This window comes from Mycteria americana, chromosome 5, assembly GCF_035582795.1.
Source record: "Mycteria americana isolate JAX WOST 10 ecotype Jacksonville Zoo and Gardens chromosome 5, USCA_MyAme_1.0, whole genome shotgun sequence".
Lineage (NCBI taxonomy): Eukaryota > Metazoa > Chordata > Aves > Ciconiiformes > Ciconiidae > Mycteria > Mycteria americana.
This window is the reverse complement of record NC_134369.1, coordinates 1,499,645-1,525,656: the sequence shown is the minus strand read 5'-3', so window position 1 is coordinate 1,525,656 and position 26,012 is coordinate 1,499,645. Positions and strand designations below refer to the sequence as shown.

The window sequence follows — 26,012 nt, the reverse complement described above, 5'->3', positions numbered from 1 at the left end:
CCTTCCCGGGGCCGTCCCTCGCCACGGCCCCCCGACCCACGGGAGCCACGGCCTCAGCACCCACCCCACGCGGCGCTGGCTGCTCTTCCACCGCATCGCAAGAATCCCCCGCTACCGGCTGGGCCGGATCCTGCCCCGGCTCCCCGCGATGGAGATTTCACCCTCTTCGCCCTACCCAGAGGTCTCCCCACCCTGCCCCGGGGCACCGGCACCGCACGGCCGCGGGCACCCCGGCATCGCCACGCGCCCGGGTGCCCTCCCCGCCCTGGGTTTTGGGTGACGCGGGGAGAGGCGTATGCCCTGCCACCTCCCCAAAAGCGGGGTGTCCCCCTGCCCGGGCACCCTGCCGCATCACCCAGGCCGGGAAGGGGAAGCGAGAGCGGCAGGGCCCGGGCAGGGCAGGCACCCACGGGGCACCCCGAGCAGGCAGCACCCACACCAGGGCCTGGTGGGAGTGCTGGGGGTGCCGGGGGGGGACAGGGGTGCTGCTGGGGAGCGGGGTGCTGTGCAGGGGGCGGGACGGGGGCTCTGTGGGTCGAGGTGGGTGCTGTGCAAGGGGGGGTGCAACGGGTGCTGTGCAACGGGTGCTGTGCAGGGGGGTCAGGGTGCTGTGCGGGGGGGAGTGCGTGCAACGGGTGCTGTGCAGGGGGGTCAGGGTGCTGCGCAGGTTGGGCTGCGATGGGTGCTGTTCGGGGGGGGCAGGATGCCGAGGACGGGCGCGGGTGGGGGCACAGGGGGTGCGGGCCGGAGGCGGCGGCAGCGGAGGCGGGCCGGGCCCGGGGCCCGGGGGTGCGGGGCTCGGGGGGTGCGGGGTCCTGGGGGGTGCGGGAGCGGCCCCTTTAAACGCCCCCGTCCCGCCCGCCCCGTCCGAAAGAGGAAGCGGCGCCCGCCCCGCCCCGCGCGGCTCCGGCACCGGGCACCGGGTACCGGGTACCGGGGAGACGGGGCTGGGGTGGGGGTGCAGGACACGGGGGTGCAGAGCACAGGGGTGCAGGGGCTGGAGCACAAGGGTGCACGGTGCTGGGGTGCAGGACACAGGGGTGCAGAGCACATGGGTGCAGGGTCTGGGGGTGCTGGGTGCAGAGCACGTGGGTGCACGGTGTAGGGGTGAAGGGTGCTGGGTGCAGGGGTGCAGGACACAGGGGTGCAAAGCACATGGGTGCAGGGTCTGGGGGTGCTGGGGTGCAGAGCACATGGGTGCACGGTGTAGGGGTGAAGGGTGCACGGTGCTGGGTGCTGGGGTGTAGAGCACAGGGGTGCAGAGCACATGGGCGCAAGGTCTGGGGGTGCTGGGTGCAGAGCACCTGGGTGCAGGGGTGCAGAGCACATGGGTGCAGGGCTTGGGGGTGCCAATAGGGTCCCCCCACCCCGACACCCTCCAGGCCCCCTGCCCAGAGGCGGCGATGGAGAAAGACCCCGGCTGCTACCAGGATGCGGCCAAGACGGTGGCAGGTGACGGGCTGGGCGCCGAGGGGACGGAGGCGCAGGTGAGGCCGGGGGGGACCCACGGGGGCCAGGCCCACGGTGGCCGTCCCCAGGGCTGACGGCCAGGGTCACCCGCAGCTGGACGATATTGTGGGTGCTCACCCCGACTACAACGAGGAGGAGGAGGAGCAGAAGTACTTCCGCCGCAAGCGCCTCGGCGTGGTCAAGAACGTGCTGGCCGCCAGCCTGGCCGGCATGCTCACCTACGGCGTCTACCTGGGTACGGGCCTGCCCCTCCCCGGGGACCCCCTGCCGTGGTGGGGGGGGTGTGGGGCAGGGGGTGATGGCCGCTGGACCCCCCCCAGGCCTCCTGCAGATGCAGCTGATCCTGCACTACGACGAGACCTACCGGGAGGTGAAGTACAGCAACATACAGCTGGAGGACATCGACCGCAAGGTGCTGATGGGCATCAACGTCACCCCCGTCGCAGCGCTGCTCTACACGCCTGTCCTCATCAGGTACGGCGCCGCCCGCGCTCCCCGCCGGCACGCTGGCACAGCCGCCCACGCTTCCCTCTCCTCGCCCCGGCAGGTTTTTCGGTACCAAGTGGGCCATGTTCCTGGCGGTGGGGATCTATGCCCTCTTCGTCTCCAGCAACTACTGGGAACGCTACTACACACTGGTGCCCTCCGCCGTGGCCATCGGGGTGGCCATCGTACCCCTTTGGGCCTCCATGGGCAACTACATCACGCGGTAGGCAGCGGACGGGGGGCGGACGGGGGCGCTGAGGGGCACCAGCTGACCCGCCGTGCCACGCAGGATGGCCCAGAAGTACTACGAGTACGTCAACTACAAGGAGGAGCATGTGCAGGAGCAGCAGCGGGCACCACGGGGTGCCTGCAACGCCTACGTCGTCATCTTCCAGACCGTCTTCTACGCCTGCTTCCACGTGAGCACCGGCGGGACGCGTGGCACGGGCAGGGGGCTGCGCCAGGCAGCCCGGCGCTGAGCTCCCCCTGTTATACGTCTTGCAGCTGAGCTTCGTCTGCGCTCAGATGCCCATGCTCTTCTTCCTCAACAACTACCTCTACCAGCTCAACCACACGCTCTCCGGGGTCAAGCACTGCGGTGAGCGTGCAGGCGCGGGACGGCACGGTGGCGTGGGATGGCGCGGTGGCTCGGGGACCTCCCCCCGCTGGGGCTGAGCTGCAGCGTGTGTCCCCCCGGCAGGGACCCTGAGCCACGGCACGCTGCCCGGCTTCAACAAGACAGTGCTGCAGAGCCTGCCCCGCAGCGTCAACCTCATCATCGTGGAGAGCGCCCTGATGGCGGCCGCCTTCCTCGCCATGCTGGTGGTGAGTCCCCGGGGCGGGCAGGGGATGGGACGGGACGGGACGCCGGCAGTGCCTCATCCACGACCGTGCGGCAGGTCCTGGTGCTCTGCGGCTCAGCGTATCGGCCCACGGAGGAGATTGACCTGCGCAGCATCGGCTGGGGAAACATCTTCCAGCTGCCCTTCAAGCACATGCGGGACTACCGCCTGCGCCACCTCTTCCCCTTGTTCATCTACAGCGGCTTCGAGGTGCTCTTCGTCTGCACCGGCTTCTCCCTGGTAGGGCGCGGGGATGGGGGGGGCGGTGTGACAGAGCGGGGACGGCCCCAGCCGGGCAATGCTGAGCCTGTCCTCGCTGCAGAACTACGGCGTGTGTGCCCTGGGGCTGGAGAAACTGGCGTACCTCCTCATGGCCTACGGCTTCTCCGCCTCGGCCTGCTCCAGCCTGGCCCTCTGCATGCTGCGCCTGCGGCGGCAGATCCCGCTGCTGGCCGGAGCCCTCGTCCATGCCGCCCTCCTGGTGACTCTCTTCTGCTGGGCACCTGAGCCCCGGCACCTGGTCCAGGCACCTCTGCTCTACGCCATAGCCGTGCTCTGGGGCACGGGGAGCGCCCTCAACAAGACCGGCATTAGCAGTGAGTACCGGGAAGGTCCCCGACACAGCCTCTCTTGTCCCCCGGCACGGCCAGGTTGTCCCCAGCTCCCCGATGCCTCCTCTCCTTGTGTCCCCCGGTGGTCCCCAACTCCTTGGATCCACAGACAAGGAGCAGGACAGACCCACTGTGGCTGGGTCGTGCTGACAGTGCCCCGAGAGGGGACACCGGCACAGGCGGGGGATGCTGACAGCCGGTCCCCTCCGGTGCAGTCCTCCTGGGCATGCTGTACGAGGACAAGGAGCGGCAAGACTTCATCTTCACCATCTACCACTGGTGGCAGGCCCTGGCGATCTTCACCGTCTACCTGTGGTCGGGGCTGCCCATGAAGGTGAGCGTGGCCGGGTGGGCAGCCGTCCCCGCAGGGCTCCCCCAAGCTGGCTCCATCACCTCCGGGGCCTGCCGGGTTCGGGAGGGGTGCAGTGCCACGCCAATCCCCCGCTTTGCCCTCCCGCAGGCCAAGCTCTCCATCATGCTGCTGACGCTGGCGGTGGCGGTGGGGGCCTACCTCTGGATGGAGCACAAGCTGGCACAGCACGTGGCGTACCGCCTGCCCCGCATCCCCCGCCCGCGCCACAAGATGCACGGCTACCGCTACTTGGAGGAGGACGATTCGGATGAGACCGGCTCGGAGGACGATGGCGGCAAGGACGATAATGACGAGCACCCGGCGGAGGCCACCAGCGAGGACGACCTGCCAAAAGATGACGGGGACCAGCGGGGTTAGAGACAGCCTGTCCTGCCCCACCACCACGGCGGCCCCTCTTGCTCTCTGAACCTGAGGGAAGGTCCACAACCCTCACTGGAGCTGCCCAAAACCCTCGAGTGGGCCCAAACCTCCACAGGCCCCGCTCAGGCCAGGCTTGCAGCCCCCTCAAGCAGGCCCGCAGCCCCCCAGGAAGGCCTGCCGCCCCCGAGATACCACATCCAAGCCGGCCCGGCCTCCCTTTGCCCCCCTATGGCTCAATAAAAGCTCTCCCGCCCGCCGCCTCCGCTCCCACTGCCGCCGTACTCCGCCTTCGCGTCGTCGCGGCCTCGCCGCCCTCCATGAGGGGAAGGAGGCAGCAGAGCGATCCCGGGCGGGGACTACAGCTCCCGGCGTACACCGCGCGAAAGCGCGGTGCACGCCGGGAGCTGTAGTCCCCGCCCGGGGAAAATGGCGGCCCCGCCTCCCTCCGCGAACTCCTTCACCCACAATCCCTCGCGCCCAAAAAGGATAAGGAGGGTGGGGGGGTGAGCGGTCACGTGTGCCGCCGGCGGCGCATGCGCGCTGCGGGCTGTTGTTGTGGCGGCGCGGCCCGCGGCTCACCCGGCCGGTAGCGATGAGCGACAACGATGACATCGAGGTGGAGAGCGACGTGAGTCGGCCCCCGCCACCGGGACACCCCCCCCCCGCCACCCCCCCGGTGCCCGCAGCGGCGGGGAAGGGGTAGCGGGGGGTAACGTTTGGTTTCTCTCTCTCCTTCCCTTATCGCGGCCCCGTTTCCCGGTACCCCCCCCACCCCACACACCACCACCACCATCTTCCTCCTCCCCGCCGGTCCCGGTCCCTCAGGAGGAGCAGCCGAGGTTTCAGTCCGCGGTACGTCCCCGGTACCGAGAGCACGTGGGGGCGAGAGGGGCGGTGGGGGCAGTGCGCCTGCGCGGGGGAGGGGGTGTTTGGGGGGGGGGGGGCTGTGCCCCCTGTGGGGCCATGTGTCTTGGGGGGGGGTGAAGAGTTTAGGGGGGCCCTGTGGGGCTGAAAGTCTTGGGGAGGGGGAAGCTGTGGGGCTGGGTTTTGGGGGACACACACACGGGGGGGGGCATGTGTTTACAGGGGTACTTGTGGGGCTGGGGCTCTTGGGGGGGCTGACATCGGTGGGGTTTGTGTCTTTTGGGGTTGTGGGTTTGGGGGGTGATATGTGGGGCTTGGGACTCTTTGGGGGGGTGTTTGGGGGGGAACTGTGGGGTTGGGTGTTAGGGGGGCAGAGGGTATATCTGTGGGGCCGTGTCTCCTAAGGGGGACGTGTGATGAGGGGGGACCTGTGGGGCTGGGGCTGTTTGAGGGGCAGACACCTGTGGGGTTTGTGTCTTTGTGGGGGGGGAAGCTGTGGGGCTGGGTTTTGGGGGACACACACATACCTGTGGGGCCATGTCTTGGGGGGGGCATGTGTTTAGGGGGGCACCTGTGGGGCTGGGGCTCTTGGGAGGGCTGACATCGGTGGGGTTTGTGTCTTTTGGGTGGGGGGAACCTGTGGGGCTGGGGCTCCTTGGGGGGGGGACGTGGGGGGTGATATGTGGGGCTTGGGACACTTTGGGGGAGGTTTAGGGGGGGAACTGTGGGGTTGGGTGTTAGGGGGGCACAGGGTATATCTGTGGGGCCGTGTCTCCTAAGGGGGACGTGTGATGGGGGGCGAGCTGTGGGGCTGGGGCTGTTTGGGGGGCACACACCTGTGGGGTTTGTGTCTTTGTGGGGGGGGAAGCTGTGGGGCTGGGTTTTGGGACACACACCTGTGGGGTCATGTCTCTTGGGGCATGCGTTTAGGCGGGCACCTGTGGGGTTGGGGCTCGTGGGGGGGCTGACACCTGGGGGGTTTGTGTCTTTTGGGTGGGGGGAACCTGTGGGGCTGGGGCTCTTTAGGGGAGGGGGAGTGTGGGGATGTGGCTTTTGGGGGGAGAATGGGGGTGTTTTGCGGGGGCTGCATCTTTTGGGGGGGAGACATGGGGTTTGTGGCTTTTGGGGGTGCACACGTGGGGTCTTGTGGGGGCATTGGGGCCCCATCTTGGGGGTGTATATGGGGAGCAGCGTGTGGGGTTGTCTCTTTTGGCAGAGAGCAGATAGGGGGGCCTGTGGCTGGTTGTTTGGGGGGGGGGGCATGTCCTGGGGGGTGCAGGACAGAGGGCTGTGAGGTGCTGCTGTGCTGGGCCCCCCGGCTCTGCCCCCCCGCTCCCCGGCTCTGCCCCCCCAGCGGGGCTCAGGGCTGCCCCGGCAGCAGGAAGCTGCCTGCGAGCTCCAACAGGCCGGGGGAAACCGAAAGCAACGGGAGCCGCCTCCTTCCCACGCCCTCGCGCCGGTGTCGCGGCCGTCGTGCCGCCCGGCCGAGGAGGGCGCGGGGGTTCGGCTGAGCTCCCGCACCGGCTCCGGGCACCTCGTCCAGAGCCGCCAGCACAGGGATTTTGGGTGAAGGTCGGCAGCCCGGCTCCTCCTGCCCCGGCCTCTCCGCCAGGCGAAGCAGGGCGGCTGCCGAAACGCTAGCGAGGCTTTTCACGTTCCCTTCTGGGACCCGCTGGGCCGTCCCGCGGCACCCACGGGAGAGGGGAGCAGGTCGCGGTTCCCCGTGGTGCCATCCCCTCAGGCTCCCCTCTCCCTTCCCTCGCAGGCCGACAAACGGGCTCATCACAACGCGCTGGAGCGCAAGCGCAGGGACCACATCAAGGACAGCTTCCACAGCCTGCGGGACTCCGTCCCCTCCCTCCAGGGAGAGAAGGTGAGTTTGTGGAGCGCGGTGGGAGCCCGGCCGCGCGCCCACCCGGGATCCCGGCTTGCGGTGCCGAGGCCGGACAGGGATTTCCACGGCGGCGACGGGAAGCCGCGTCAGCGGGGCTGAGCTGCGGTTCCTTGCCCGCGGGGCCTGCCGAGCGGCGTTCCTGGGGGCAGGTCGTGCACCCCGTCCCTGCCCGCTCGCTGCTGGCCCAAGCTGCCCGGACCTGGTCTTCGGCACTGCCTGTATTTTTGGGAAGGCGGGGTGGGGGGGCGAATCCGCCTCCCGCGGCTGAATCTTCCAGGTTCGGCCACGGGGCACCTCTGCCGGGCGGCGGGGCTGTCGGCACCCTTGCGCGCAACGGTGGCTTCTTGTTCCGGGATGCCGCTGTGGGGGGACGTTTTGGCTGGGGCCGGCTCGCTCAGCCCAAGCCGGGGTCTAGAAACGCCCCTTCCCCGTGCCAGCGAGGCTCTGCCCCGCCACGGGGGTCCCCAGTGGGGACAGGAGCTGGGCTTCGGTTCGCCCAGCGACATCAGCGCAGCAGAACGGACGACAAAATCCTTCCTGCTGCGCCGCGGGTGGGACGGGGCAGACGAAACCCCGTCGGTGACCCCCGGGCTAGGTCTTTATCTCGCCTCTGTCTTTTCCCACTATTGCAACAGGCATCCCGGGCCCAAATCCTGGACAAAGCCACAGAGTACATCCAGTACATGCGCCGGAAAAACCACACGCACCAGCAGGACATCGACGACCTCAAGCGGCAGAACGCTCTCCTGGAGCAGCAAGGTAGGCGAGGGGCGGGGGGGGGGTGTCCCACGGGAGCCGGGGCTGGGAGGGGACGCACGTGTGCCGGAGCCTGGGGACGCGGGTGACGCGGTGGCCCTGCCTTGCAGTGCGTGCGCTGGAGAAGGCCCGGTCAAGCGCCCAGCTGCAGGCCAACTACCCCTCGACGGACAACAGCCTCTACACCAACCCCAAGGGCAGCACCATCTCCGCCTTCGACGGCGGCTCCGACTCCAGCTCCGACTCGGAGCCCGACGAGCCGCAGAGCAGGAAGAAGCTGCGCATGGAGGCCAGTTAGGCCCCCCCGCGGCCCCCCGCCGCTGCCGGCCGCTCGCCCGCCGGCTGCGTAAGGACTTTCTCTCCCTTCTCTCGTAGAGGCTCTCGGACTGCAGCTTCCCAGCCCTCCCCGGCCCTTTCCCCGCTCTAACCGCAACGGCCCCGGGGGGAGCCGGCCAGGCAGGGCCTCGCAGCACCCGCCCAACAGACTTGGGGGGATCCGTGGGGCCGTGAGGAGATGTCCCCGTCGCCCTCCCTCCCACGACTAGCGAGCCCCTCTCCCTTCTGATTTTATATAAGCGTTTCTATTTATACCTGGGGACCACGGCAGTCCTGAGCTGAAGGGTGAGGCTGTGCAGGAGCTGGGCAGCCCCCCCCCCCCCCCCCCGTGCCCCCCAAAAGGCCAGGCCCCCGGGGGGAGCTGCGCCTGCCCTCCCCCCCCCCCCGCCCCACAAGCGCTGGGGGTCTCGCTATTTATTTTCTGCGTGTGCAATTCCACCTGCCCCCAGCGCCCGTGAAGAGCCGGGGGGCAGCGCCCGCACCCCTCCCTCCCCGGTGCAGAGTTGGGGGGGGGTCTGCGTGTGCGTCCTGCCCCCTCCTCTTTCCCTCCCTCACCCCCCCCCCCCCCGACCCCTCCCCACCTCCGTGGCATTTTCTGAACTCTAGTGTCCCGTCCCTGCCCCGTAGGCGACCCCGTCCCTGTTTTGATGCCATTCATTCCATGGATCTAAGGTATGTTGTACATACTGCCCAGAGTTGTCTTGCAAGTTAAGGCTTCCCTTTACTATAAGACTATAAATAAAAAAAAAAAAAACTTATTTTATCCTTCCCCGTGGTAGCCGCGTGTTCTTGGGGTGGGAGGGGAGGTGGCACCAGGGGCTGGAAGGAGCCCAAGCTTGGTGTCACCTCCTGCCCCGCATCCCCAGGGCCACTATCGGTGGCACAGAGGCGGTGGCAGCTACGTGCCCTCCCTGCGCACAGGAGACGGCCGGTCTCGGTTCTGGTTTATTGATGCCAAAAGCTCTGCGGCGGCCCGTGTCCCCCTCGGCCAGCTCGGCTCCTGCCGGGAGGTCGGCGGGGCGCCCGGCACAGCGGCGGGGGCAGCGGGAGCTGGCGGCCACGGGGCAGGCCTGTTTTTGGTATTGCTAGCACCCTGAGGACCTCGCTCTGCCCGTCCGCGCCGAGATGCCACGCCGGCTCCCCGCCGGCCCCAGGCAGGGCCGCTCCGCACCGTCCATGGGCAGCGGGACCCCTACTCGGCAGCGGCCGCCGGCTCCAGGCTGGGCACAGGCTGCTGCAAGAAGTGCATCACCGCTCTCACCACCTTTTCCGGGGTGATGTTGTAGACCGGGTGCGTGGCCTGCTGCAGGAGAGAAAGAGAGGAGGTTAATACCTTTTTCTGGCGTTTGCGGCTCAGCCCTGCCTGTCCCGGCAGCTCACGGCGATGCCCGGCACCTACCAGGCGGTTCTCGGGGACGCCCAGGACCACCTCGTGGTGGAGGTCACCGCTGCCGAAGTGCTGGGCGATGGCCAGCCCGCTCAGGCAGTAGCAGGTGTGGTAGAAATCCCGGGACCTGGGGGGGGGGCGGATATTGGGGTGCTGAGCAGGGGGTCCAGGGCACCAGGTAGCCCCCGAGCCGGTACTCACTTGCCCGGCTTGTCGAGCAGCCCCCCAGCCGGGCACTGGCAGCACAGGAGGATGTATTTCTGCAGTGCCAACTGGTCAAACATCCAGCGTGCCATGCCGAGCGCTGCGTCGCCTGGGGACGGGGGGGGGGGAAGCCAGAGAAATGCTTAGGGGGGCCCCAGGAAGGTGGCAAACACCCCCCCGGGGCCTTCCCGCACACCCCAGACAGTCAAGCCTTGCTGCCAAAAAGCCTACGGGGAAGCACCCATACCCCCCGCGATTCAACGGCCCCCCGAGAACAGGGACATGGGGACGCCCGAGTTACTCTGCGCTTCGTTCCCTCGCTAAAACACCTTCATCCGTCCCCGAGATGCCGTTTCGGGGGCAGAGGAAGCCGGGAGCCCCCCGTGGCCGACTCACCCCTGGCATGGAGGGCACGGTGGAGCAGGGGCAGGAGGCCAGCTTGCCAGAAGGAGTAGCAGCCGTCCACCAGCTTGTTGCAGCGGCCCTGGAAGCCACCCTCGAAGCGCATCTGCCGGCTGGTCACCCAGTGCTGCGCGGGACGGACAGGAGCGGGTGCCGGTGCCGACCGGCCGAGACCCCCTCGTCCCGGCAAACGGCGGCAGAGCCGAGGGGCTGCACGCGTGGTGCCACTCACCAGCAAACTCCGGAGGTTCAGCAGATGTTCCTTCTTGAGGATGACCAGGGCCGCCACGCCGCAGAAGGTGTAGCCACCGTGGGCCTCCATGCCTGGCACCCCGCCGATGCCGCCCTCCCAGTTCTGGCACCTGCACGGGCAGCGGGGTCAGGACGGCACCGAGGCGAGGGGCAAACCCCCGTCCCCCACCCGTCCTCCTGCACGCTGGCTCTCACCTCGCTATCCACTCGGCCGTCCCGGCGAAGAGCGCGGGCGTGAGGATGTTGGTCAGCGAGGCCACGGAGGCGGCGCAGTAGGCGCTCCTGCGGGAGACGGGCGCTCAGAGCCGCGGCACCGGCTCCCCGCCGTGGCACCCGGCCGGCTGGAAGCGCAGCAGAGCCGTTCCCCCCCCCCCCACGCCGGGAGCCCACCTGACGTCCACCTCGCCGCCGACGTGCATGAGGAAGGAGCCGTCGGGCTGCTTCAGCGAGTGCAGGTACTCCAGCAGCTTCTTCCTGCGAGAGACGCCGGGCTGCGAGGGGGGGCACGCATCCTGCCCCCGCCCCGGCCCTCACCGGCCGGCCAGACCCAGCCCCCCCCGCACCGCCGGCGTGCCGGCCGTACCTGTCGATGACGCCGAACGCCTCCTCCGTGCCGATGATGCAGAGTGCGTTGACGGCGGCGTAGGTGGGGGCGAGGTGGGGGTGCTGCCCGGGGCCCCCCCCAAAGCCACCCTGGGGGCTCTGGCAGCGGCTCAGGAACTGGCAGACGCTGCAGGGGAGCAGGGAGAGGGTGGGGAAGGGGCTCGGCGCTCCCCGGCCTCACCCCTGGCAGGGTGATGTTTCCCGCCCAAGGGAGGGAGACCCCTCCTCACCCCCCTGTCCGCAGCAGGGGCTTTGTGGCGGGACGGGGGCCAGCCCAGCCCCGTTAAACCCCCGCTCCCCCCCGAGGTCAGAGCCAGGGGTTCTCTCTCTCTCTCTCTCTCTCTCTCTCTCTCCCCTCCCCATCTCCGTCCGTCACGAGACGCCGGAGCGCGAGGCACCGGCCGGAAGAATAGGCGGCATTGACGGCCCCGGGGGAGACAAAGCGCTCCTTTGCTCCCGCCAGCGCGCGGGGACAGCGGAAGGTGGCACCTCCGGCGTCACGCGGGTGGCCCACGGGCCCTCTGGCCGCAGCCGGGTCCGCGGCGGGGGTCCTCAGGCTGCCGTTGCAGTGCCCCCCCAGCGCTCACCATGTCCGTGCCACTTACTCAGAGGCGACCGACTGGGGAACGGGCTCGTCCAGCAGCTCCAAGCTGTGCAGGATCCAGTAGCAGAGCCAGGGGCGGCTGGCGTCCAGACACTGTGGGGACCAGAGGGGACGGTCAGGGTGGCCGGGCAGCGGTGCGGGGCCTGGGAGTGCAGGCAGGAGCGGGCAGAGCTCTGGCAGGAGAGGGTACAGGCAGGAGAGCCTCCGGAGCATCACCACAGGGACGGGCACAACCCAGGGGGACACTGGGAACCGCTGCCTCTGCCCCGGGGCCGGCAGCGATGGATCGGGGACAGCAAACGCTCGGTGACCACACCAGCAGCAGCCCCGGGGCGAAGGGTTCGCCCCAGCCGGAGGGCAAAGCAGGGAGCTGGCAGCTGTGGGGCAGGACCCCCGGCAGCACCGCCGGTGTCACGGGTACCTCATAGGCTTCGGTCAGCTGCCGGAGGCCTCTCTTCAGGTAATGGAAGTGCTTCTCCCGCTGCAGGACGAATCTGGAAGACAGGCAGGGCAGGGCTCGGCAGGCAAAGCGCCGGCAGCCAGGACAGCCTGGCCGAGAGGGGACGCGAACCCTGAGCCAACGCCACAGCGTTCAGGGCTTGTGTCGGTGAGAAGGGGCAGGATCCCCCCCCCAGCGCCCGCAGGAGCGGCCGGTCCCTCGCTATGGGTCTCAGCAGCTGCAAGAGTCACTGGTTTGGGGGGAGGCGGGTATTTATTTACTGTTATTGGGGGTTTCTGCAGCCGGCGGGAACCAGCTGCCACGGGAACTTACTGCGAGGCGTGATGGTTCGTCTTGCAGGCGTCAAAGACCTCCTGCACGATGTCTTCCACCTTGGTCTGCAGCCGGCCGCAGCGTGGAGGCGCGGGGGGGGAAACAAAGACCCCGGTGAGCTCTGGAAGGTGGCTCTGCCCTTCCCAAACACAGGGTGTGTCCCCCGCGAGTCCCCCAGCTCCCTGCCCGGAAGGCTCCTGCCCCATCCCGGGGGTTTATCTGGCTCACGGCCGCTCCCGTTACCGGCAGCATCGTCTCATCGCATCTCCGTGAAAACCAAAGCGACTGAAAGCCGCTGGGTCCTGCCTGCCCACGGAGCGGCTTAGCGGGAGCTGCCGAGGAGCTTTGCGCCTGGGATTAGGCAGGGACCCGAGCACCGTGCCGTGTTGCTTTTCAAACGCAGCGGTTTTAAAGACGGAGTTTGGTTCGTCCCGGGACCCCCGCGTAAAACGCTGCGGCCTCCCTCCTCCCGCTAACGCTCCCAGCGCTGCCGGGAAACCCGGGACTTGTGGCGCCGTTCCCTTGTTTTAGGCTTGAGCTTAACCCGGAGCGTAACCCCCACCCCAAGCCAGCGTAATCCTCCTGGCCCTCCGGAAAATACCCGGGGCTTCGACGGGGGCATCTCCGCAGCCTCACGGGTGAGGAGGGGGGCACAGGCAGTGTGGCGGGGCTGGCACCGCGTCCCACCGGGCCGCAGGCGAGCGGGAACCCCACGGATTGGGAAACCCGGCGTCGCCTTTCACCCTGCCAGGGCCCGTCCCGGCACCCACGGGGCCGGATCGGCCTCAGCCAGAGCGGGGAGGGAGCGGGTCGGGGGGGGTCCGGTTGTCCCCCAGGTCCCCCTCGCCCTCCCCGAGGGGATCCTGGGTCACACGTGTCACAGCCCTGGTGGGGGTCCCCTGGCAGCCGCCGTGGGTGGCAGCCCCCCCCGCCCCCCGCCCCAGGCCTCAGCCCCCCGAAACCCCGGGTGCGCAAGCAACAGGCAGGTGTGGGGCCAGCAGCTGCGTGGGGAGGAAGTGGGGTGGGGATCACCCAGCCCCACGGCACCCCACTCCCCAGCCCCACGGCAGCCCGGCGCCTTCAGAGCCAGCCCCACGGCACCCCACACGCAGGCTGACTCCCTCACAGCCGGCCCCACACCGCGCCCCCCCGGCCCAGCCCGGCCGGGCCCCACCGCGGGCCGGCCCCCCCCCGCCCCAGGCCGCCGCCGGCCCCGGAGCCGGCCCGCACCTGCTCGGCGGAGGTGGCGGTCCGCAGCCCGTCCTCCCGCAGCCGCCGCCGCCCGCCCGGGGGGGAGGAGGCTCCCGCCATGCTGCGGGCGGCTCGCGCCGGCGGGGGCAGCGGGGCGACGGCGGCCGGGCGGGGACACGCGCTCACGTCCCTCGCCCCGCCCCGCCCCGCCCCGCCGCCACCGCCCGGCCCAGGCGCGCATGCGCGGCGCAGCCGGCGGGGAGGGGAGGGCTCCGCCTCGCCGCGCCGCCGCGTCGCGTCACGGCGCTGTGACGTCATGCTGGCCTACCTGGCGCTGGCGCGCTGCTTTATTGCGTCATCGCGGCGCTGCGTTGCATCGTCACGCTACGGCACCGCGTCGTTGCGCTGCCGCGCTGCGTCGTCCTGCCGTGGCGCCGCGCTGCTGGACTGCCGCGCTGTGTTGCGCATCATCGCGCTGCAGCGCTGCGTCATCGCGCTGCAGCGCTGCATCGCCACGACGTCCCGCCGCGACGTCCCGCCATGACGCAGGCAGCACGGGAGGGGCCACACTGCACCACCCGGGCCTGTGCTGCCCGGCACCACCCCGCTGCACCCTCATCTGCTGCGTGCTGCACCCCAGCACCCAACACTGCACCCCAGCACCCAGCGCTGACCCCCAGCACCCAGCGCTGACTCCAGCACCCAGCACTGACCCCCAGCACCCAGCGCTGACCCCCACAGCACCCAACACCGACCCCCAGCACCCAACACTGACCCCCAGCACCCAGCGCTGACCCCAGCACCCAGCGCTGACCCCCAGGACCCAACACTGACCCCCAGCACCCAGCACTGACCCCCAGCACCCAGCGCTGACCCCAGCACCCAGCGCTGACCCCAGCACCCAGCACTGACCCCCAGCACCCAGCGCTGACCCCCACAGCACCCAACACCGACCCCCAGCACCCAACACTGACCCCCAGCACCCAGCGCTGACCCCAGCACCCAGCGCTGACCCCCAGGACCCAACACTGACCCCCAGCACCCAGCACTGACCCCCAGCACCCAGCGCTGACCCCAGCACCCAGCGCTGACCCCCAGGACCCAACACTGACCCCCAGCACCCAACACTGACCCCCAGCACCCAGCACTGACCCCCAGCACCCAGCGCTGACCCCCAGCACCCAACACTGACCCCCAGCACCCAGCGCTGACCCCAGCACCCAGTGCTGACCCCCACAGCACCCAACACCGACCCCCAGCACCCAACACTGACCCCCAGCACCCAGCGCTGACCCCCAGCACCCAACACTGACCCCCAGCACCCAGCGCTGACCCCAGCACCCAGTGCTGACCCCCACAGCACCCAACACCGACCCCCAGCACCCAACACTGACCCCCAGCACCCAGCGCTGACCCCCAGGACCCAACACTGACCCCCAGCACCCAGCACTGACCCCCAGCACCCAGCGCTGACCCCAGCACCCAGCGCTGACCCCCAGGACCCAACACTGACCCCCAGCACCCAACACTGACCCCCAGCACCCAGCACTGACCCCCAGCACCCAGCGCTGACCCCCAGCACCCAACACTGACCCCCAGCACCCAGCGCTGACCCCAGCACCCAGTGCTGACCCCCACAGCACCCAACACCGACCCCCAGCACCCAACACTGACCCCCAGCACCCAGCGCTGACCCCCAGCACCCAACACTGACCCCCAGCACCCAGCGCTGACCCCAGCACCCAGTGCTGACCCCCACAGCACCCAACACCGACCCCCAGCACCCAACACTGACCCCCAGCACCCAGCGCTGACCCCCAGGACCCAACACTGACCCCCAGCACCCAGCACTGACCCCCAGCACCCAGCGCTGACCCCAGCACCCAGCGCTGACCCCCAGGACCCAACACTGACCCCCAGCACCCAACACTGACCCCCAGCACCCAGCACTGACCCCCAGCACCCAGCGCTGACCCCCAGCACCCAACACTGACCCCCAGCACCCAGCGCTGACCCCAGCACCCAGTGCTGACCCCCACAGCACCCAACACCGACCCCCAGCACCCAACACTGACCCCCAGCACCCAGCGCTGACCCCCAGGACCCAACACTGACCCCCAGCACCCAGCACTGACCCCCAGCACCCAGCGCTGACCCCAGCACCCAGCGCTGACCCCCAGGACCCAACACTGACCCCCAGCACCCAACACTGACCCCCAGCACCCAGCACTGACCCCCAGCACCCAGCGCTGACCCCCAGCACCCAACACTGACCCCCAGCACCCAGCGCTGACCCCAGCACCCAGTGCTGACCCCCACAGCACCCAACACCGACCCCCAGCACCCAACACTGACCCCCAGCACCCAGCGCTGACCCCCAGCACCCAACACTGACCCCCAGCACCCAGCGCTGACCCCAGCACCCAGTGCTGACCCCCACAGCACCCAACACCGACCCCCAGCACCCAACACTGACCCCCAGCACCCAGCGCTGACCCCCCAGGACCCAACACTGACCCCCAGCACCCAACACTGACCCCCAGGACCCAGCACTGACCCCCAGCACCCAGCGCTGACCCCAGCACCCAGCGCTGACCCCCCAGGACCCAACACTGACCCCCAGCACCCAACACTGACCCCCAGGACCCAACACTGACCCCCAGCACCCATCGCTGACCCCCCCAGCACCCAGCGCTGACCCCCAGCACCCATCGCTGACCCCAGCACCCAGCGCTGACCCCCAGCACCCAGCACTGACCCCCCGCCCCCGCCCTGCTCGGGTCCCTCAGCCCCGGGGACATCCCGGTGTCCCCTGGCGCATCCCTGGGTGCTCCCCCCAGTCCCCTCCGTGGGGGTCCCCTGGGGCTCCCCCGGTGCAGCTCCCTGTGTCACCCCACGGACCCCTGCTGCCCCCGGCCGTTCCCCCTTGTGTCCCCAACCCTCTCCTGGGGGGGTCCCCGGTGCGACCCCGGATGTCCCCTCCCCATATGCCCCAGAGCACCCCCGAGTGTCCCCCGCTGCATCCCCTGTGCTCCCCTTGTCCCCCTGAGCATCTCCCGCTGTCCCCACCCGTGTCCCCTGGAGCACCCCTGGCTGCCCCCCACTCTGCATTCCCCGTGTCCCCCCCTTGGTGCCCCAGAGCATCTCCCGCTGCACCCCCCGTGTCCCCCGTTGCATCCCCGGTGCTCCCCGCATCCCCCGTGTCCCCCCCCCGCTCCCCAGGGCACCCCCCGGTGCATCCCCGGTGCTCCCTCCCCCGGTGCACCCCCCGTGTCCCCCTCCCGCTGCTCCAGACCATCTCCCGGTCTCCCACCCCCCCCGGTGCATCCCCGGTGTCGCTCCCCCCGTTCCCCACAGCACCCCCCGGTGCATCCCCGGTGCATCCCCGGTGCATCCCCCGTTTGTCCCCCCCCGTTCCCCACAGCACCCCCCGGTGCATCCCCGGTGCATCCCCCGTGTGTGTCCCCCGTTCCCCACAGCACCCCCCGGTGCATCCCCCGTTTGTCCCCCCCGTTCCCCGCAGCACCCCCCGGTGCATCCCCGCTGCATCCCCCGTGTGTGTCCCCCGTTCCCCACAGCACCCCCCGGTGCATCCCCCGTGTGCCCCCCCCCCGTTCCCCGCAGCATCCCCCGGTGCATCCCCCGTGTGTCCCCCCCGTTCCCCACAGCACCCCCCGTGCAGCCCCGCTGCCCCCGCCCCGCGCCCCGCCCCGGTGCCAGCCCGGCGCGGCGGCGGCGGCGGCGCAGCGCTCCCGGCCCCGGTAGCGGCGGCAGCGGCGCCCCCGGCCCGGCCCAGCCCAGCCCGGCCCGGCCCGGCCCGGCCCGCCATGGCCAAGCAGTACGACGTGCTCTTCCGGCTGCTGCTGCTGGGGGACTCGGGCGTGGGCAAGACCTGCCTGCTCTGCCGCTTCACCGACAACCAGTTCCACCCCGCCCACATCTCCACCATCGGTACCGCCGCACCGGAGCGGGGGGACGGGGAGCGCCCGGCAGCAGCGGGCACCGGGGAGCGGGGGGAACCGGGGAGTCGTGGGCACCGGGGAAGCGGGAGCGCCGGGCAGCCGCGGCGCCGGGGAACAGGGAAACCGTGGGCACCGGGGAAGCGGGAGCGCCGGGCAGCCGTGGCACAGAGGGACCGGGGAACCGGGAGTACCGGGCAGCCGCAGCACCGGGGAACAGGGAAACCGTGGGCACCGGGGAACCGGGCAGCCGTGGCACCGGGGAACAGGGAAACCGTGGGTACCGGGGAACCGGGCAGCTGTGGCACCGGGGAACAGGGAAACCGTGGGCACCGGGGAACCGGGCAGCCGTGGGCACCGGGGAAGAGGGAGCACCGGGCAGCCGTGGCACAGAGGGACCGGGGAACCGGGAGTACCGGGCAGCCGTGGCACCGGGGAACAGGGAAACCGTAGGCACCGGGGAACCGGGAGCACCGGGCAGCCGTGGCACCGGGGAACCGGGAGTACCGGGCAGCCGCAGCACCGGGGAACAGGGAAACCGCGGGCACCGGGGAAGCGAGGAGCCGTGGGACCGGGAGCACCGGGCAGCCGCAGCACCGGGGAACAGGAAAACCGTGGGCACCGGGGAAGCGGGAGCACCGGGGAACCGGGAGTACCGGGCAGCCGCAGCACCGGGGAACAGGGAAACCGTGGGCACCGGCGAACCGGGCAGCCGTGGGACCGGGGAACAGGGAAACCGTGGGCACTGGGGAAGCGAGGAGCCGTGGGACCCGGAGCACCGGGCAGCCGTGGCACCGGGGAACAGGGAAACCGTGGGCACCGGGAAATCGTGGGACCGGGAGCACCGGGCAGCCGTGGCACCGGGAAACCGTGGGCACCGGGGAACAGGAAAAGCGTGGGCACCGGGGAACCGGGCAGCCATGGCACCAGGGAACCGGGAGCACCGGGCAGTCGCAGCACGGGGGAATTGGGAAACCGGGGGTACCGGGGAACCAGGCGACCGGGGAGCCGTGGCACCGGGAAACTGGGAGCACCGGGCAGCTGCACCACCAGGGAGCCGGGAGCACCGGGGAGCCACGGCACTGGGAAACTGGGAAACCGGGGGCACTGAGCAGCCGCAGCACTGGGGAACCGGGGGCACTGGGCAGCCTTGGCACCAGGACACTGGGAGCACTGGGGAACCGCGGCACCGGGGAACTGGGAAACTGTGGGCACCGGAGACCTGGGGAACTGGGAAACTGTGGGCACCGGAGACCTGGGGAACTGGGAAACTGGGGCTACTGGGAAGCCGTGGCACCGGGGAACCAGCAGCACCGGGAGCACTGGGGAGCCACAACGCTGGGAATCCGGGGGCACTGGCAAACCGGAGCACCGGGGAACCGGGAGCACTGGGCAGCCACAGCACTGGGAAACCGGGAACATCAGGCAGCCGCAGCACCGGGAAACCATGAGCACCGGGGAGCCGCGGTACCGGGGAGCTGGGACACTGGGGGCACCGGGCAGCCACGGCACCGGGGAGCTGGGAAACCGGGGGCACCGGGAGCTGCGGCGCTGGGGAACCGGGGGCACTGGGGAACCACAGCACGGCGAAACCGGGGGCACGGGGAGCACCCACCCGGCAGCGGGGCCGGGGACAGCACCCGTGCGGTGACCCAGCACCGGGGCCACCGGCCAGGCCCGGGACCAGCTTGGGCACCGGCACCGGGGCTGCTACCGGGGCACCGGGCCACGGCTCCAGGCACAGGGTGGGCAGTGGGGTGGGCGCGGGCGAGCGCCGGCACCTGGTTTGGCAGCACGGGGTGGCTTGGGGTGGGCCAGGAGAGGGTGAGGGGACCGGAGGGACCCTGGTGACAGCAGCGCTCGTGATGGGGGACACCGGGGCGCCCCGTAACCTCTGCCCTCCCCGTCCCAGGTGTTGACTTCAAGATGAAGACCATCGAAGTGGACGGCATTAAGGTGCGGATACAGATCTGGTGAGTGCCGGCGCCGGGCCCTGGGGCGAGGGGGATTTGGGGGGGGGTGGGGGGTGTGTCTGAACCCCGCTGCCCTCTCGGGGGGGGCTGAGCCCTGACCAACTCGTGCCGCTGGTGGTGGTGCTGACCCGCTCTCCCCGGCTGCAGGGACACGGCGGGCCAGGAGCGGTACCAGACCATCACCAAGCAGTACTACCGGCGGGCGCAGGTACAGGGGGGTCCCAGCCCTGTGCGCCGGAGAGGGGAAACTGAGGCACGGGGGGGCGGGGGGGGGCGGTGTAAATGGCCGCCCCCTCTCCTGCAGGGCATCTTCCTGGTGTACGACATCGGCAGCGAGCGCTCCTACCAGCACATCGTGAAGTGGGCCAGCGACGTGGACGAGGTGGGGGTGCAGGGGCGGAGTGTGGGGGGGGTCCCCTTCCTTGGCAAGGGGGGGTCCTCACGCCCCCCCCCCCCCCCCCCCAGTACGCGCCTGACGGCGTCCAGAAAATCCTCATTGGCAACAAGGCGGACGAGGAGCACAAGAGGCAAGTGGCCAAAGAGCAAGGGCTGCAGGTGAGCGGGGGCTGGCGTGCACCCCTGGGGGGGCCAGGGCCCCCCCTCGGCCCCCCTTGCCCTCCCCAGGGACCCCAACAACCCTCCTGCAGCCCTACCTGTGTCCAGGGACCCCCTGCACCCCCCCCCCCAGCACCCAGAGCACCCAGGGACACCCCCCCACGGTGCCTGTGCACCCCCAGGGCTGCTCTTATGCCTCCCTGTTCCCCCCTCAGCACCTCCAGGGACCCCCCCCCCCCCCCACCTCCAGCATGGTCCCCTGCACCCCCAAAGCACCCAGTGCCCCCCCCCACCCCGGGACCCCTGCACCCAGTGCCCAGCCCCGGGGGATGCCCCTACGCCAGCCCCCCCAGTGCCACCGCGGGCAGCACAGCTCATCCGTCTGTCCACACCGGTGCATCCCCGGTGCATCCCCCGTGTGTCCCCCCCCGTTCCCCGCAGCACCCCCCGGTGCATCCCCGCTGCATCCCCCGTGTGTGTCCCCCGTTCCCCACAGCACCCCCCGGTGCATCTCCCGTTTGTCCCTGTGGGTGAGTGCGTGGTGGCGGGGGGCCGGGGGTGGTGACCCCCCCCCCCCCCCCAAAATCACGGTGCTGCCGCCGGCCCCTCGCCCTGCAGCTGGCCAGGGAGTACGGGATGGACTTCTACGAGACCAGCGCCTGCAGCAACCTCAACATCAAGGAGGTGCGGGGGACCGGGGGGGTGGGATGGGGGGGTCCGGAGCTGGGGGGGATCCCCCAGGCTCAAACCACCCCCCCCTCCTCTCCCGCAGTCCTTCACGCGGCTGACGGAGCTGGTGCTGCAGGCGCATCGCAAGGAGCTGGAGGGGCTGCGGGCCCCCCCCCGCACCCCCACCCTGGCCCGCCTGGAGGAGGACGAGCAGCAGCCCCTGGGGAGCGAGGACAGCCCCAAAAGCTGCTGGTGTTGAAGCCTGGGCCCCCCCGACACCCCCCCCTCCACTGGGCTGTGTTGCAGGGACAGGGTGGGTGCGGGATTGGGGCAGCCCCAGTGGGGGGGGGGGGGGGGGAGGGGGGTGTGCCTGGTGGCAGCAGGCGACCCAGGACCCCCCCCCGGGGATGGCGGGGGCCGGGCAGGCGTCGCGGGGGTCCCCCCCACCCTGGCACCCATGTTCCCCCTCGGTGTGTGGCGTGGGGTGGGGGTATCACGGGCTCTGTGTGCCCACGCCGTGCCCACCCTGTGCCCGTGGGCCCCCCCCCCCCCCCAGTTTTACACACACACACGCACGCGCGGTTTGCAGAATAAAGGTGATGCTGGAGGTGGCCAGTGGCTCGCGTGCTGCCGCGGGGGGCTGCGGGCACAGTGCCGTGCCGGTGGCACGGTGCCGCGATGGCCGTGCCCCACCAGAACCCTCAGCACCGTGGGGCAGCCGCTGGCACCGGGCGAGTCGGGCAGCGTGCCACAAGCAGAGCCAGGCCGCGGCAACCCGAGCAGTTATCAATAATTGAGGCGGCTCCAGGGCCACCGGGACGGTGTCTCCTTTCCAGGCCGGGGGACGGGTCCGTGGGGTGCTGTCCCCGTGGGGTGCTGTCCCCGTGGGGCACCACGGCCGCCACCGCTGCACGGTGGGGCTGCCAGCTCGGCCCTGGCCGTGGGAACGGCCCCACGGGGACAGGGCCAGCGCGGTCAGACAGGATGGTGGTGGGCACTGGGATGGTGACGGGCACTGGCATAGGCAGGGACCAGGACGATGGTGGGCAGTGCAGCAGATGGATACCGGGGTGGATGCTGGCACTGGGACCGGGGGGCACTGGGACCGGGGGGCACTGGGGGAAGGCAGCGGGCACCAGGACGCTCGGGACCAGCAATGCCAAGGCAGCCCTGGGGCACCCATCCCTCCCATCGCCCTCCTCGGTCCAAGCCGCCCACATCCTCCACCCTGCGCAGCCCCAGCTCCTGGAGTCCCGTTATTTCCCAACTGCCCTGGGTGTTTCCAGCCCTCAGGGGACAGCCCGTGCCAGGCCGGAGGCACCGAACCCCACGGCATCCCACAGCTCGCGGGCACGGGGAAGAAGCAGTCATGCCACACCACGCCGTGCCGTGAATTATTGAGGCGGGTAGGAGCATCGCCTTGGCCCCGTGCCGCCCGCACCCACCCCTGCCTCTTCCTCCCCTCCTTGGGTGGGTGCCAGCAGGTGGGACGGCTCCGGTTTCTTGCCAAGTCACGGCGGGGCGAGGAGACCTTTGGAACCGGCACGTCACGTGGGTGCCGAGCAGCCCTTAAGGCGCGCCGACGGGGGCGCGGAGAAGGCAAACGCGCGCCTGCAGCCATGACCGTCCCCATCGCCAAGTCCTTCTACGACCTGAGTGCCACCTCCTTGCAGGGGGAGAAGGTGGACTTCAACGTCTTCCGGGGCCGCGTGGTCCTCATCGAAAACGTGGCGTCCCTCTGAGGCACCACGGTGCGGGACTACACCCAGCTCAACCAGCTGCAAGCCCGCTACCCCCGGCGGCTGGTCGTGCTGGGCTTCCCCTGCAACCAATTTGGCTACCAGGTAAGTCCCCGGGGGCCGCTGCGCCGTGCCCGGCATCGGGTGCGAGGAGGGGGAAAACGCAGCGCGGTCCCGGCTTTCTCCTTCCCCGCCGCAGGAGAACGGCACCAACGAGGAGATCCTCAACAGCCTGAAGCACGTGCGGCCGGGGGGCGGCTTCGAGCCCAACTTCACCCTCTTCCAGAAGTGCCAGGTGAACGGGCAGGACACCCACCCCGTCTTCGCCTACCTGAAGGCTCACCTGCCCGCGCCGGCCGATGAGGCGGCACACCTGATGGCCGAGCCCCGCTTCCTCACCTGGAGCCCGGTGCGGCGTTCCGACATCTCCTGGAATTTCGAGAAGTTCCTGGTGGGTCCCGAGGGGGAACCTTTCCGGCGCTACAGCCCCCGCACGCCCACCGCCCAGCTGGAGCCCGACATCCAGCGCCTCCTCAAGCTGGCCAAGTAGGGTCGGCTCCGGCATCCCCCTTCCGCCGGCTGCCACCCCCCCCCCCCGGGATGGCCCCTGCTCTCTGCCGGGTGACGGCCCCCTCCGAAACTGCCACGGGGAGGGGGCTCGATGGGGGCAGAGGGCCGGGGCGACCGGGGCAGCGCAGGCTGGTGGCAATAAATGAGCCGGAGGGAGCGCACCCGCGTCCGCGTGGTTTGTGGGGGGCTGCCGGGGCCGAGCCCCGGGGCCGCCGGATGCAGGAAACAGCGGTGCAGGGACGGAGCGGTTCCGGGCTGGCAGTGCCAAGCTCCCCACGGGTGTTGCTGGGGCTGGGTGCCAACGGCGGCACCGCACCCCAGGGGAGTGATTTCGGCAGCCACGGCTCACCCAGCTCCTTCCCGCCCCAGGAACGTGCATCCGCCGGCGGGGCAGGGCTGGGTTACACAACCCAGGGAAATCGGCCCCGGGGGGGGTGCAGTGACCCCACACGAGCTCCACGCAAGCCCCAGGGGAGCAAAAATAAAATTAAGTCAGGTCTCAGCAAGGTTTGGGAGAGCGCTGGTGAGCAGAGCGGGCTCCGGGATGTGGGGAAGGGCCAGATCCGCTACAGGGGGAGGAATCCCACAGGCTCCCAGGAAAGGAAAAGCCCCCCCCGATCCCTGCATTGGGCCCCAACACCCTTCGCCAGCCCAGGGGGCTGAAGGGAGCCCAGGGGGGTGAAGCCCACCCCCAAATGCCTGCACCGAGCTGTAACACGTCACGTTTATTGCCCCCACACACGTGGGTTCCTGAGGCAGGATGGGGCAAGCATCCTTTTGGACCCCTTGTGGGGGTGACGGCACGCTGGGCCCCCTTCATGTCTTCAGCACAAGGGGGGCTCGGGCCGCGGCACTGCACCCCATCACTGCAGCCGGGGTCGGAGCCGCAGGGCAGTAGATACGGCTGAGCTGCTGCCGGGCGTGCGGGAGCATCCGGCATCGGGCGTCCACCACATCCAGGCTGGAGATTTGGGGAAAAGAATCACATAAGGGACCGTTTTGTCCCCAGGGATCCCCGTGCCAGGGATCCAGGGATCTCCCAGTGCCGCGGCTCTGCACGGTGGGGAGCAGGGAGGGAGGTCCCGGGGCACACAGGGATACAAACGGGCTTCAGAAGAGCGGGGTCATCTGGCGGGGGTCGTCGGGGAGGATGCTGATGGAGTCCTCGGCCCGGCCGCAGAGCAGGCACAGCATGGTGTACTCCTGCGGTGGGACAGGAGGGAGGAGACGCTGCCATAGCCGTGCTCTGCCACAGCCCCACTCCCGGCACAGCCAGGGAAACACGAGCCGGAGTCAGCACCCGATCCTCGATTGCAATCAGACCTGGGGGGATCTTGTTTCGTCCCCCGGGACGAGCCCCACCGGCTCCCCTGAGCCCATTTTCCAGCGTTTAGCTGCTGAATAGGGAACGTGCCAGGGAGGAGGGCCGGGAGAGCCGCAGGGCCCTCCACCACGCAGCCACGTTTTGCTGCTCTGGGCCATGCACGTCGCTGACCTTCCCACGCAGGGGCTGCGTGGGAGGCGAGAGGTGAGCTGGGCTGCCCCCCACGAAGCAGGGACTAGTGCCAGGGGGCTCCGGGTAGCCCCAAGCACAGGGACGTGGCTCTCAAACCTTCGAGGCTGGTGCCACAGCTCCCCTCCAAAGCCGCCTGGCTCCCTCCTGCGGCTGCCAGGGCAGGCGAGAATCAGCCCAGGGTGGGTCTGGAAACCCGGCGGCAGAGGAACAGCCCGAGGCTCGGCTTAGGACATCTCTGGAGCCAGAGAGGGGCTGTGGGGGGACGAGCCGCTCCCCTGGGCATACCTGGTAGTCGTCCACCACGCTGAAGGTGTACTCATGGCGTGCGATCAGGTGGTGGCAGTTCTTGCACAGGTCTGTGGAGGAGAGAGGACAGCGGGTTAAGGGGCTGAGGGGACAGGGCCGGTGCCACGCTCCCTGGGGGACTCCCCCTCCCCAGTCCCTTGGGGACGAGCCCCCAGCCCCTGCCCTCATCCCCTGGGGCCCCGACCCCCCCATCCCCAGGGTGGGTCCCAGAGCATCAAACCCCCCCAACAGCCCCCCAGCACCTAACCCCCCTTAACGGCCATCACCTCCCTGACACCCCCCGCACCCCAAGCTTTGAGATCGCCCCCGGGCATCACCTCCCCATGCCCCCCCGAGTACCGGGCCCCCAAATCCCCCCTCCCCACATTAACCCTCCCTCAGGCCGAGCCCCAGGCCCGCACCGCCCCCCCCCCCCCGCAAGCCCCAGACCCCAAAGGTCCCCCGTCACCCCCAGCCCCTCCCCGAGCCCCCGGCCCCGTCCCGGCGCACGGTCGTAGGTGACGATCTCGTCCCCGTCGTGCAGGCCGGCGGCGCGGTTGCCGAGCAGCACGAAGTCCCGGCGGCCGCACTGCGCGCACCCCACGAAGTTGAGGAGGAAGGAGCCGTCCTCCAGGCAGGTGGTGCCCTAGGGCGGCAGCACACGGCTGGCACTGGCACTGGCCCCGGCCCCGGCCCCGGCCCCGGCCCCGGCCCCGGCCCGCCCTCGCCCCGCCCGGCGCGGCCTACCCGCTCCGGGTACTCGGTGCCCACACAGCCCCCGCACATCCCGCCACCGCCGCCCCGCTGCTCTCGCGAGACTTCCGCCGCGGGGCGGGGCGTAGGTTGCTAGTCCCGCCTCATGGGCGGGGCTTGAGATAGGGAGAGCGTATGTATGGGAGGGCTCGCGAGGGGGTGGGCGGGGCTTGAGAGAGAGCGCGCGTAGGTATGGGAGGGCCCGCGAGAGGGGGGCGGGGCTTGAGATAGCGGGGGCAGGGCTTGAGAGGGTGGGGGCGGGGCTTGAGATGCGAGTATATATGTGGGAGGGCGGGGCTTGTGTGGGGAGGGCGGGGCTTGAGATAGAGAACGCGTATATATAGGAGGGCCCGCGAGAGGGAGGCGGGGCTTGTGTGGGGAGGGCGGGGCTAGCGGCACTGTGGGGACACCCGAGCTAGTGGGGATGCCTGGCAGTATCTGTGGAGTGCCTGGGGCTAGCTGGGGGACACCCGGGGCTAGCTGGGCGGTGCCTGGGGCTAGCTGGGGGACACCCGGGGCTAGCTGGGCGGTGCCAGGGGCTAGCTGGGGGACACCCGGGGCTAGCTGGGCAGTGCCTGGGGCTAGC

The 26,012-nt window shown here is 70.4% G+C and overlaps 6 protein-coding genes across 10 annotated transcripts; 4 read left to right on the top strand and 2 right to left on the bottom strand.

Moving 5' to 3' along the window:
• The first annotated feature begins 280 nt into the window (after positions 1–280).
• UNC93B1 (unc-93B1 regulator of TLR signaling) lies at positions 281–4,280 on the top strand. 4 transcript variants are annotated; one of them, XM_075501839.1, is made up of 12 exons: positions 281–448; positions 1,383–1,487; positions 1,564–1,705; positions 1,791–1,944; positions 2,018–2,179; positions 2,246–2,375; positions 2,461–2,554; positions 2,657–2,781; positions 2,856–3,038; positions 3,121–3,394; positions 3,625–3,743; positions 3,870–4,280. In XM_075501839.1, the coding sequence occupies exons 1-12, from the start codon at positions 296–298 to the stop codon at positions 4,137–4,139; spliced, it is 1,911 nt and encodes a 636-aa protein (XP_075357954.1). In that variant the 5' UTR covers positions 281–295; the 3' UTR covers positions 4,140–4,280. The 4 variants fall into 4 exon arrangements, with proteins under 4 accessions (XP_075357954.1, XP_075357957.1, XP_075357955.1 ...); XM_075501842.1 differs by lacking the exon at positions 281–448 and adding an exon at positions 847–923; XM_075501840.1 differs by lacking the exon at positions 281–448 and adding an exon at positions 1,006–1,219 and having other exon boundaries at positions 1,302–1,487.
• Positions 4,281–4,631: 351 nt separating this feature from the next.
• On the top strand, positions 4,632–8,739 carry MAX (MYC associated factor X). Of its 2 annotated transcripts, none has more exons than XM_075501895.1 (5): positions 4,632–4,770; positions 4,968–4,994; positions 6,772–6,879; positions 7,530–7,659; positions 7,767–8,739. In XM_075501895.1, the coding sequence occupies exons 1-5, from the start codon at positions 4,735–4,737 to the stop codon at positions 7,952–7,954; spliced, it is 489 nt and encodes a 162-aa protein (XP_075358010.1). In that variant the 5' UTR covers positions 4,632–4,734; the 3' UTR covers positions 7,955–8,739. The 2 variants fall into 2 exon arrangements, with proteins under 2 accessions (XP_075358010.1, XP_075358011.1); XM_075501896.1 differs by having other exon boundaries at positions 4,634–4,770; positions 7,536–7,659; positions 7,767–8,737.
• A 185-nt stretch (positions 8,740–8,924) lies between these two features.
• FNTB (farnesyltransferase, CAAX box, subunit beta) lies at positions 8,925–13,613 on the bottom strand. The gene is made up of 12 exons (XM_075501860.1): positions 13,447–13,613; positions 12,217–12,281; positions 11,866–11,938; positions 11,446–11,537; positions 10,821–10,967; positions 10,628–10,711; positions 10,433–10,519; positions 10,218–10,347; positions 9,980–10,112; positions 9,581–9,692; positions 9,392–9,506; positions 8,925–9,295 (listed from the first exon to the last, which is right to left on the bottom strand). Exons 1-12 carry the CDS (start codon positions 13,525–13,527, stop codon positions 9,185–9,187), a joined length of 1,230 nt encoding a protein of 409 aa, XP_075357975.1. The 5' UTR covers positions 13,528–13,613; the 3' UTR covers positions 8,925–9,184.
• A 3,509-nt stretch (positions 13,614–17,122) lies between these two features.
• On the top strand, positions 17,123–20,907 carry RAB15 (RAB15, member RAS oncogene family). Its single transcript, XM_075501887.1, has 7 exons — positions 17,123–17,358; positions 19,279–19,339; positions 19,487–19,547; positions 19,644–19,721; positions 19,805–19,894; positions 20,513–20,578; positions 20,667–20,907. Exons 1-7 carry the CDS (start codon positions 17,235–17,237, stop codon positions 20,820–20,822), a joined length of 636 nt encoding a protein of 211 aa, XP_075358002.1. The 5' UTR covers positions 17,123–17,234; the 3' UTR covers positions 20,823–20,907.
• Positions 20,908–21,862: 955 nt separating this feature from the next.
• GPX2 (glutathione peroxidase 2) lies at positions 21,863–23,016 on the top strand. The gene is made up of 2 exons (XM_075501891.1): positions 21,863–22,407; positions 22,502–23,016. Exons 1-2 carry the CDS (start codon positions 22,183–22,185, stop codon positions 22,850–22,852), a joined length of 576 nt encoding a protein of 191 aa, XP_075358006.1. The 5' UTR covers positions 21,863–22,182; the 3' UTR covers positions 22,853–23,016.
• Positions 23,017–23,582: 566 nt separating this feature from the next.
• CHURC1 (churchill domain containing 1) lies at positions 23,583–25,505 on the bottom strand. Its single transcript, XM_075501905.1, has 5 exons — positions 25,421–25,505; positions 25,184–25,319; positions 24,674–24,744; positions 23,978–24,075; positions 23,583–23,833 (listed from the first exon to the last, which is right to left on the bottom strand). The coding sequence occupies exons 1-4, from the start codon at positions 25,457–25,459 to the stop codon at positions 23,983–23,985; spliced, it is 339 nt and encodes a 112-aa protein (XP_075358020.1). The 5' UTR covers positions 25,460–25,505; the 3' UTR covers positions 23,583–23,833; positions 23,978–23,982.
• Between the last annotated feature and the right edge of the window lie 507 nt (positions 25,506–26,012).

What these genes read in the sequence shown, in the direction of transcription:
- UNC93B1 (XM_075501839.1), top strand. Translation starts at nt 296, where the DNA reads ATGCCCTGCCACCTCCCCAAAAGCGGGGTGTCCCCCTGCCCGGGCACC. An exon ending in CCTTCCTCGCCATGCTGGTG is followed by an intron (nt 2,782 to 2,855) that starts GTGAGTCCCCGG and finishes ACCGTGCGGCAG; the next exon opens with GTCCTGGTGCTCTGCGGCTC. An exon ending in GGTCGGGGCTGCCCATGAAG is followed by an intron (nt 3,744 to 3,869) that starts GTGAGCGTGGCC and finishes GCCCTCCCGCAG; the next exon opens with GCCAAGCTCTCCATCATGCT.
- MAX (XM_075501895.1), top strand. Translation starts at nt 4,735, where the DNA reads ATGAGCGACAACGATGACATCGAGGTGGAGAGCGAC. An exon ending in ACATCGAGGTGGAGAGCGAC is followed by an intron (nt 4,771 to 4,967) that starts GTGAGTCGGCCC and finishes CCGGTCCCTCAG; the next exon opens with GAGGAGCAGCCGAGGTTTCA. An exon ending in AGCCGAGGTTTCAGTCCGCG is followed by an intron (nt 4,995 to 6,771) that starts GTACGTCCCCGG and finishes CTTCCCTCGCAG; the next exon opens with GCCGACAAACGGGCTCATCA.
- FNTB (XM_075501860.1), bottom strand. Translation starts at nt 13,527, where the DNA reads ATGGCGGGAGCCTCCTCCCCCCCGGGCGGGCGGCGGCGGCTGCGGGAG. An exon ending in ACGAACCATCACGCCTCGCA is followed by an intron (nt 11,939 to 12,216) that starts GTAAGTTCCCGT and finishes CCTGTCTTCCAG; the next exon opens with ATTCGTCCTGCAGCGGGAGA. An exon ending in GCGTTCGGCGTCATCGACAG is followed by an intron (nt 10,712 to 10,820) that starts GTACGGCCGGCA and finishes CGTCTCTCGCAG; the next exon opens with GAAGAAGCTGCTGGAGTACC.
- RAB15 (XM_075501887.1), top strand. Translation starts at nt 17,235, where the DNA reads ATGGCCAAGCAGTACGACGTGCTCTTCCGGCTGCTGCTGCTGGGGGAC. An exon ending in CGCCCACATCTCCACCATCG is followed by an intron (nt 17,359 to 19,278) that starts GTACCGCCGCAC and finishes TCCCCGTCCCAG; the next exon opens with GTGTTGACTTCAAGATGAAG. An exon ending in GCAACCTCAACATCAAGGAG is followed by an intron (nt 20,579 to 20,666) that starts GTGCGGGGGACC and finishes CCTCTCCCGCAG; the next exon opens with TCCTTCACGCGGCTGACGGA.
- CHURC1 (XM_075501905.1), bottom strand. Translation starts at nt 25,459, where the DNA reads ATGTGCGGGGGCTGTGTGGGCACCGAGTACCCGGAGCGG. An exon ending in GCACCGAGTACCCGGAGCGG is followed by an intron (nt 25,320 to 25,420) that starts GTAGGCCGCGCC and finishes CTGCCGCCCTAG; the next exon opens with GGCACCACCTGCCTGGAGGA. An exon ending in GCGTGGTGGACGACTACCAG is followed by an intron (nt 24,076 to 24,673) that starts GTATGCCCAGGG and finishes GTCCCACCGCAG; the next exon opens with GAGTACACCATGCTGTGCCT.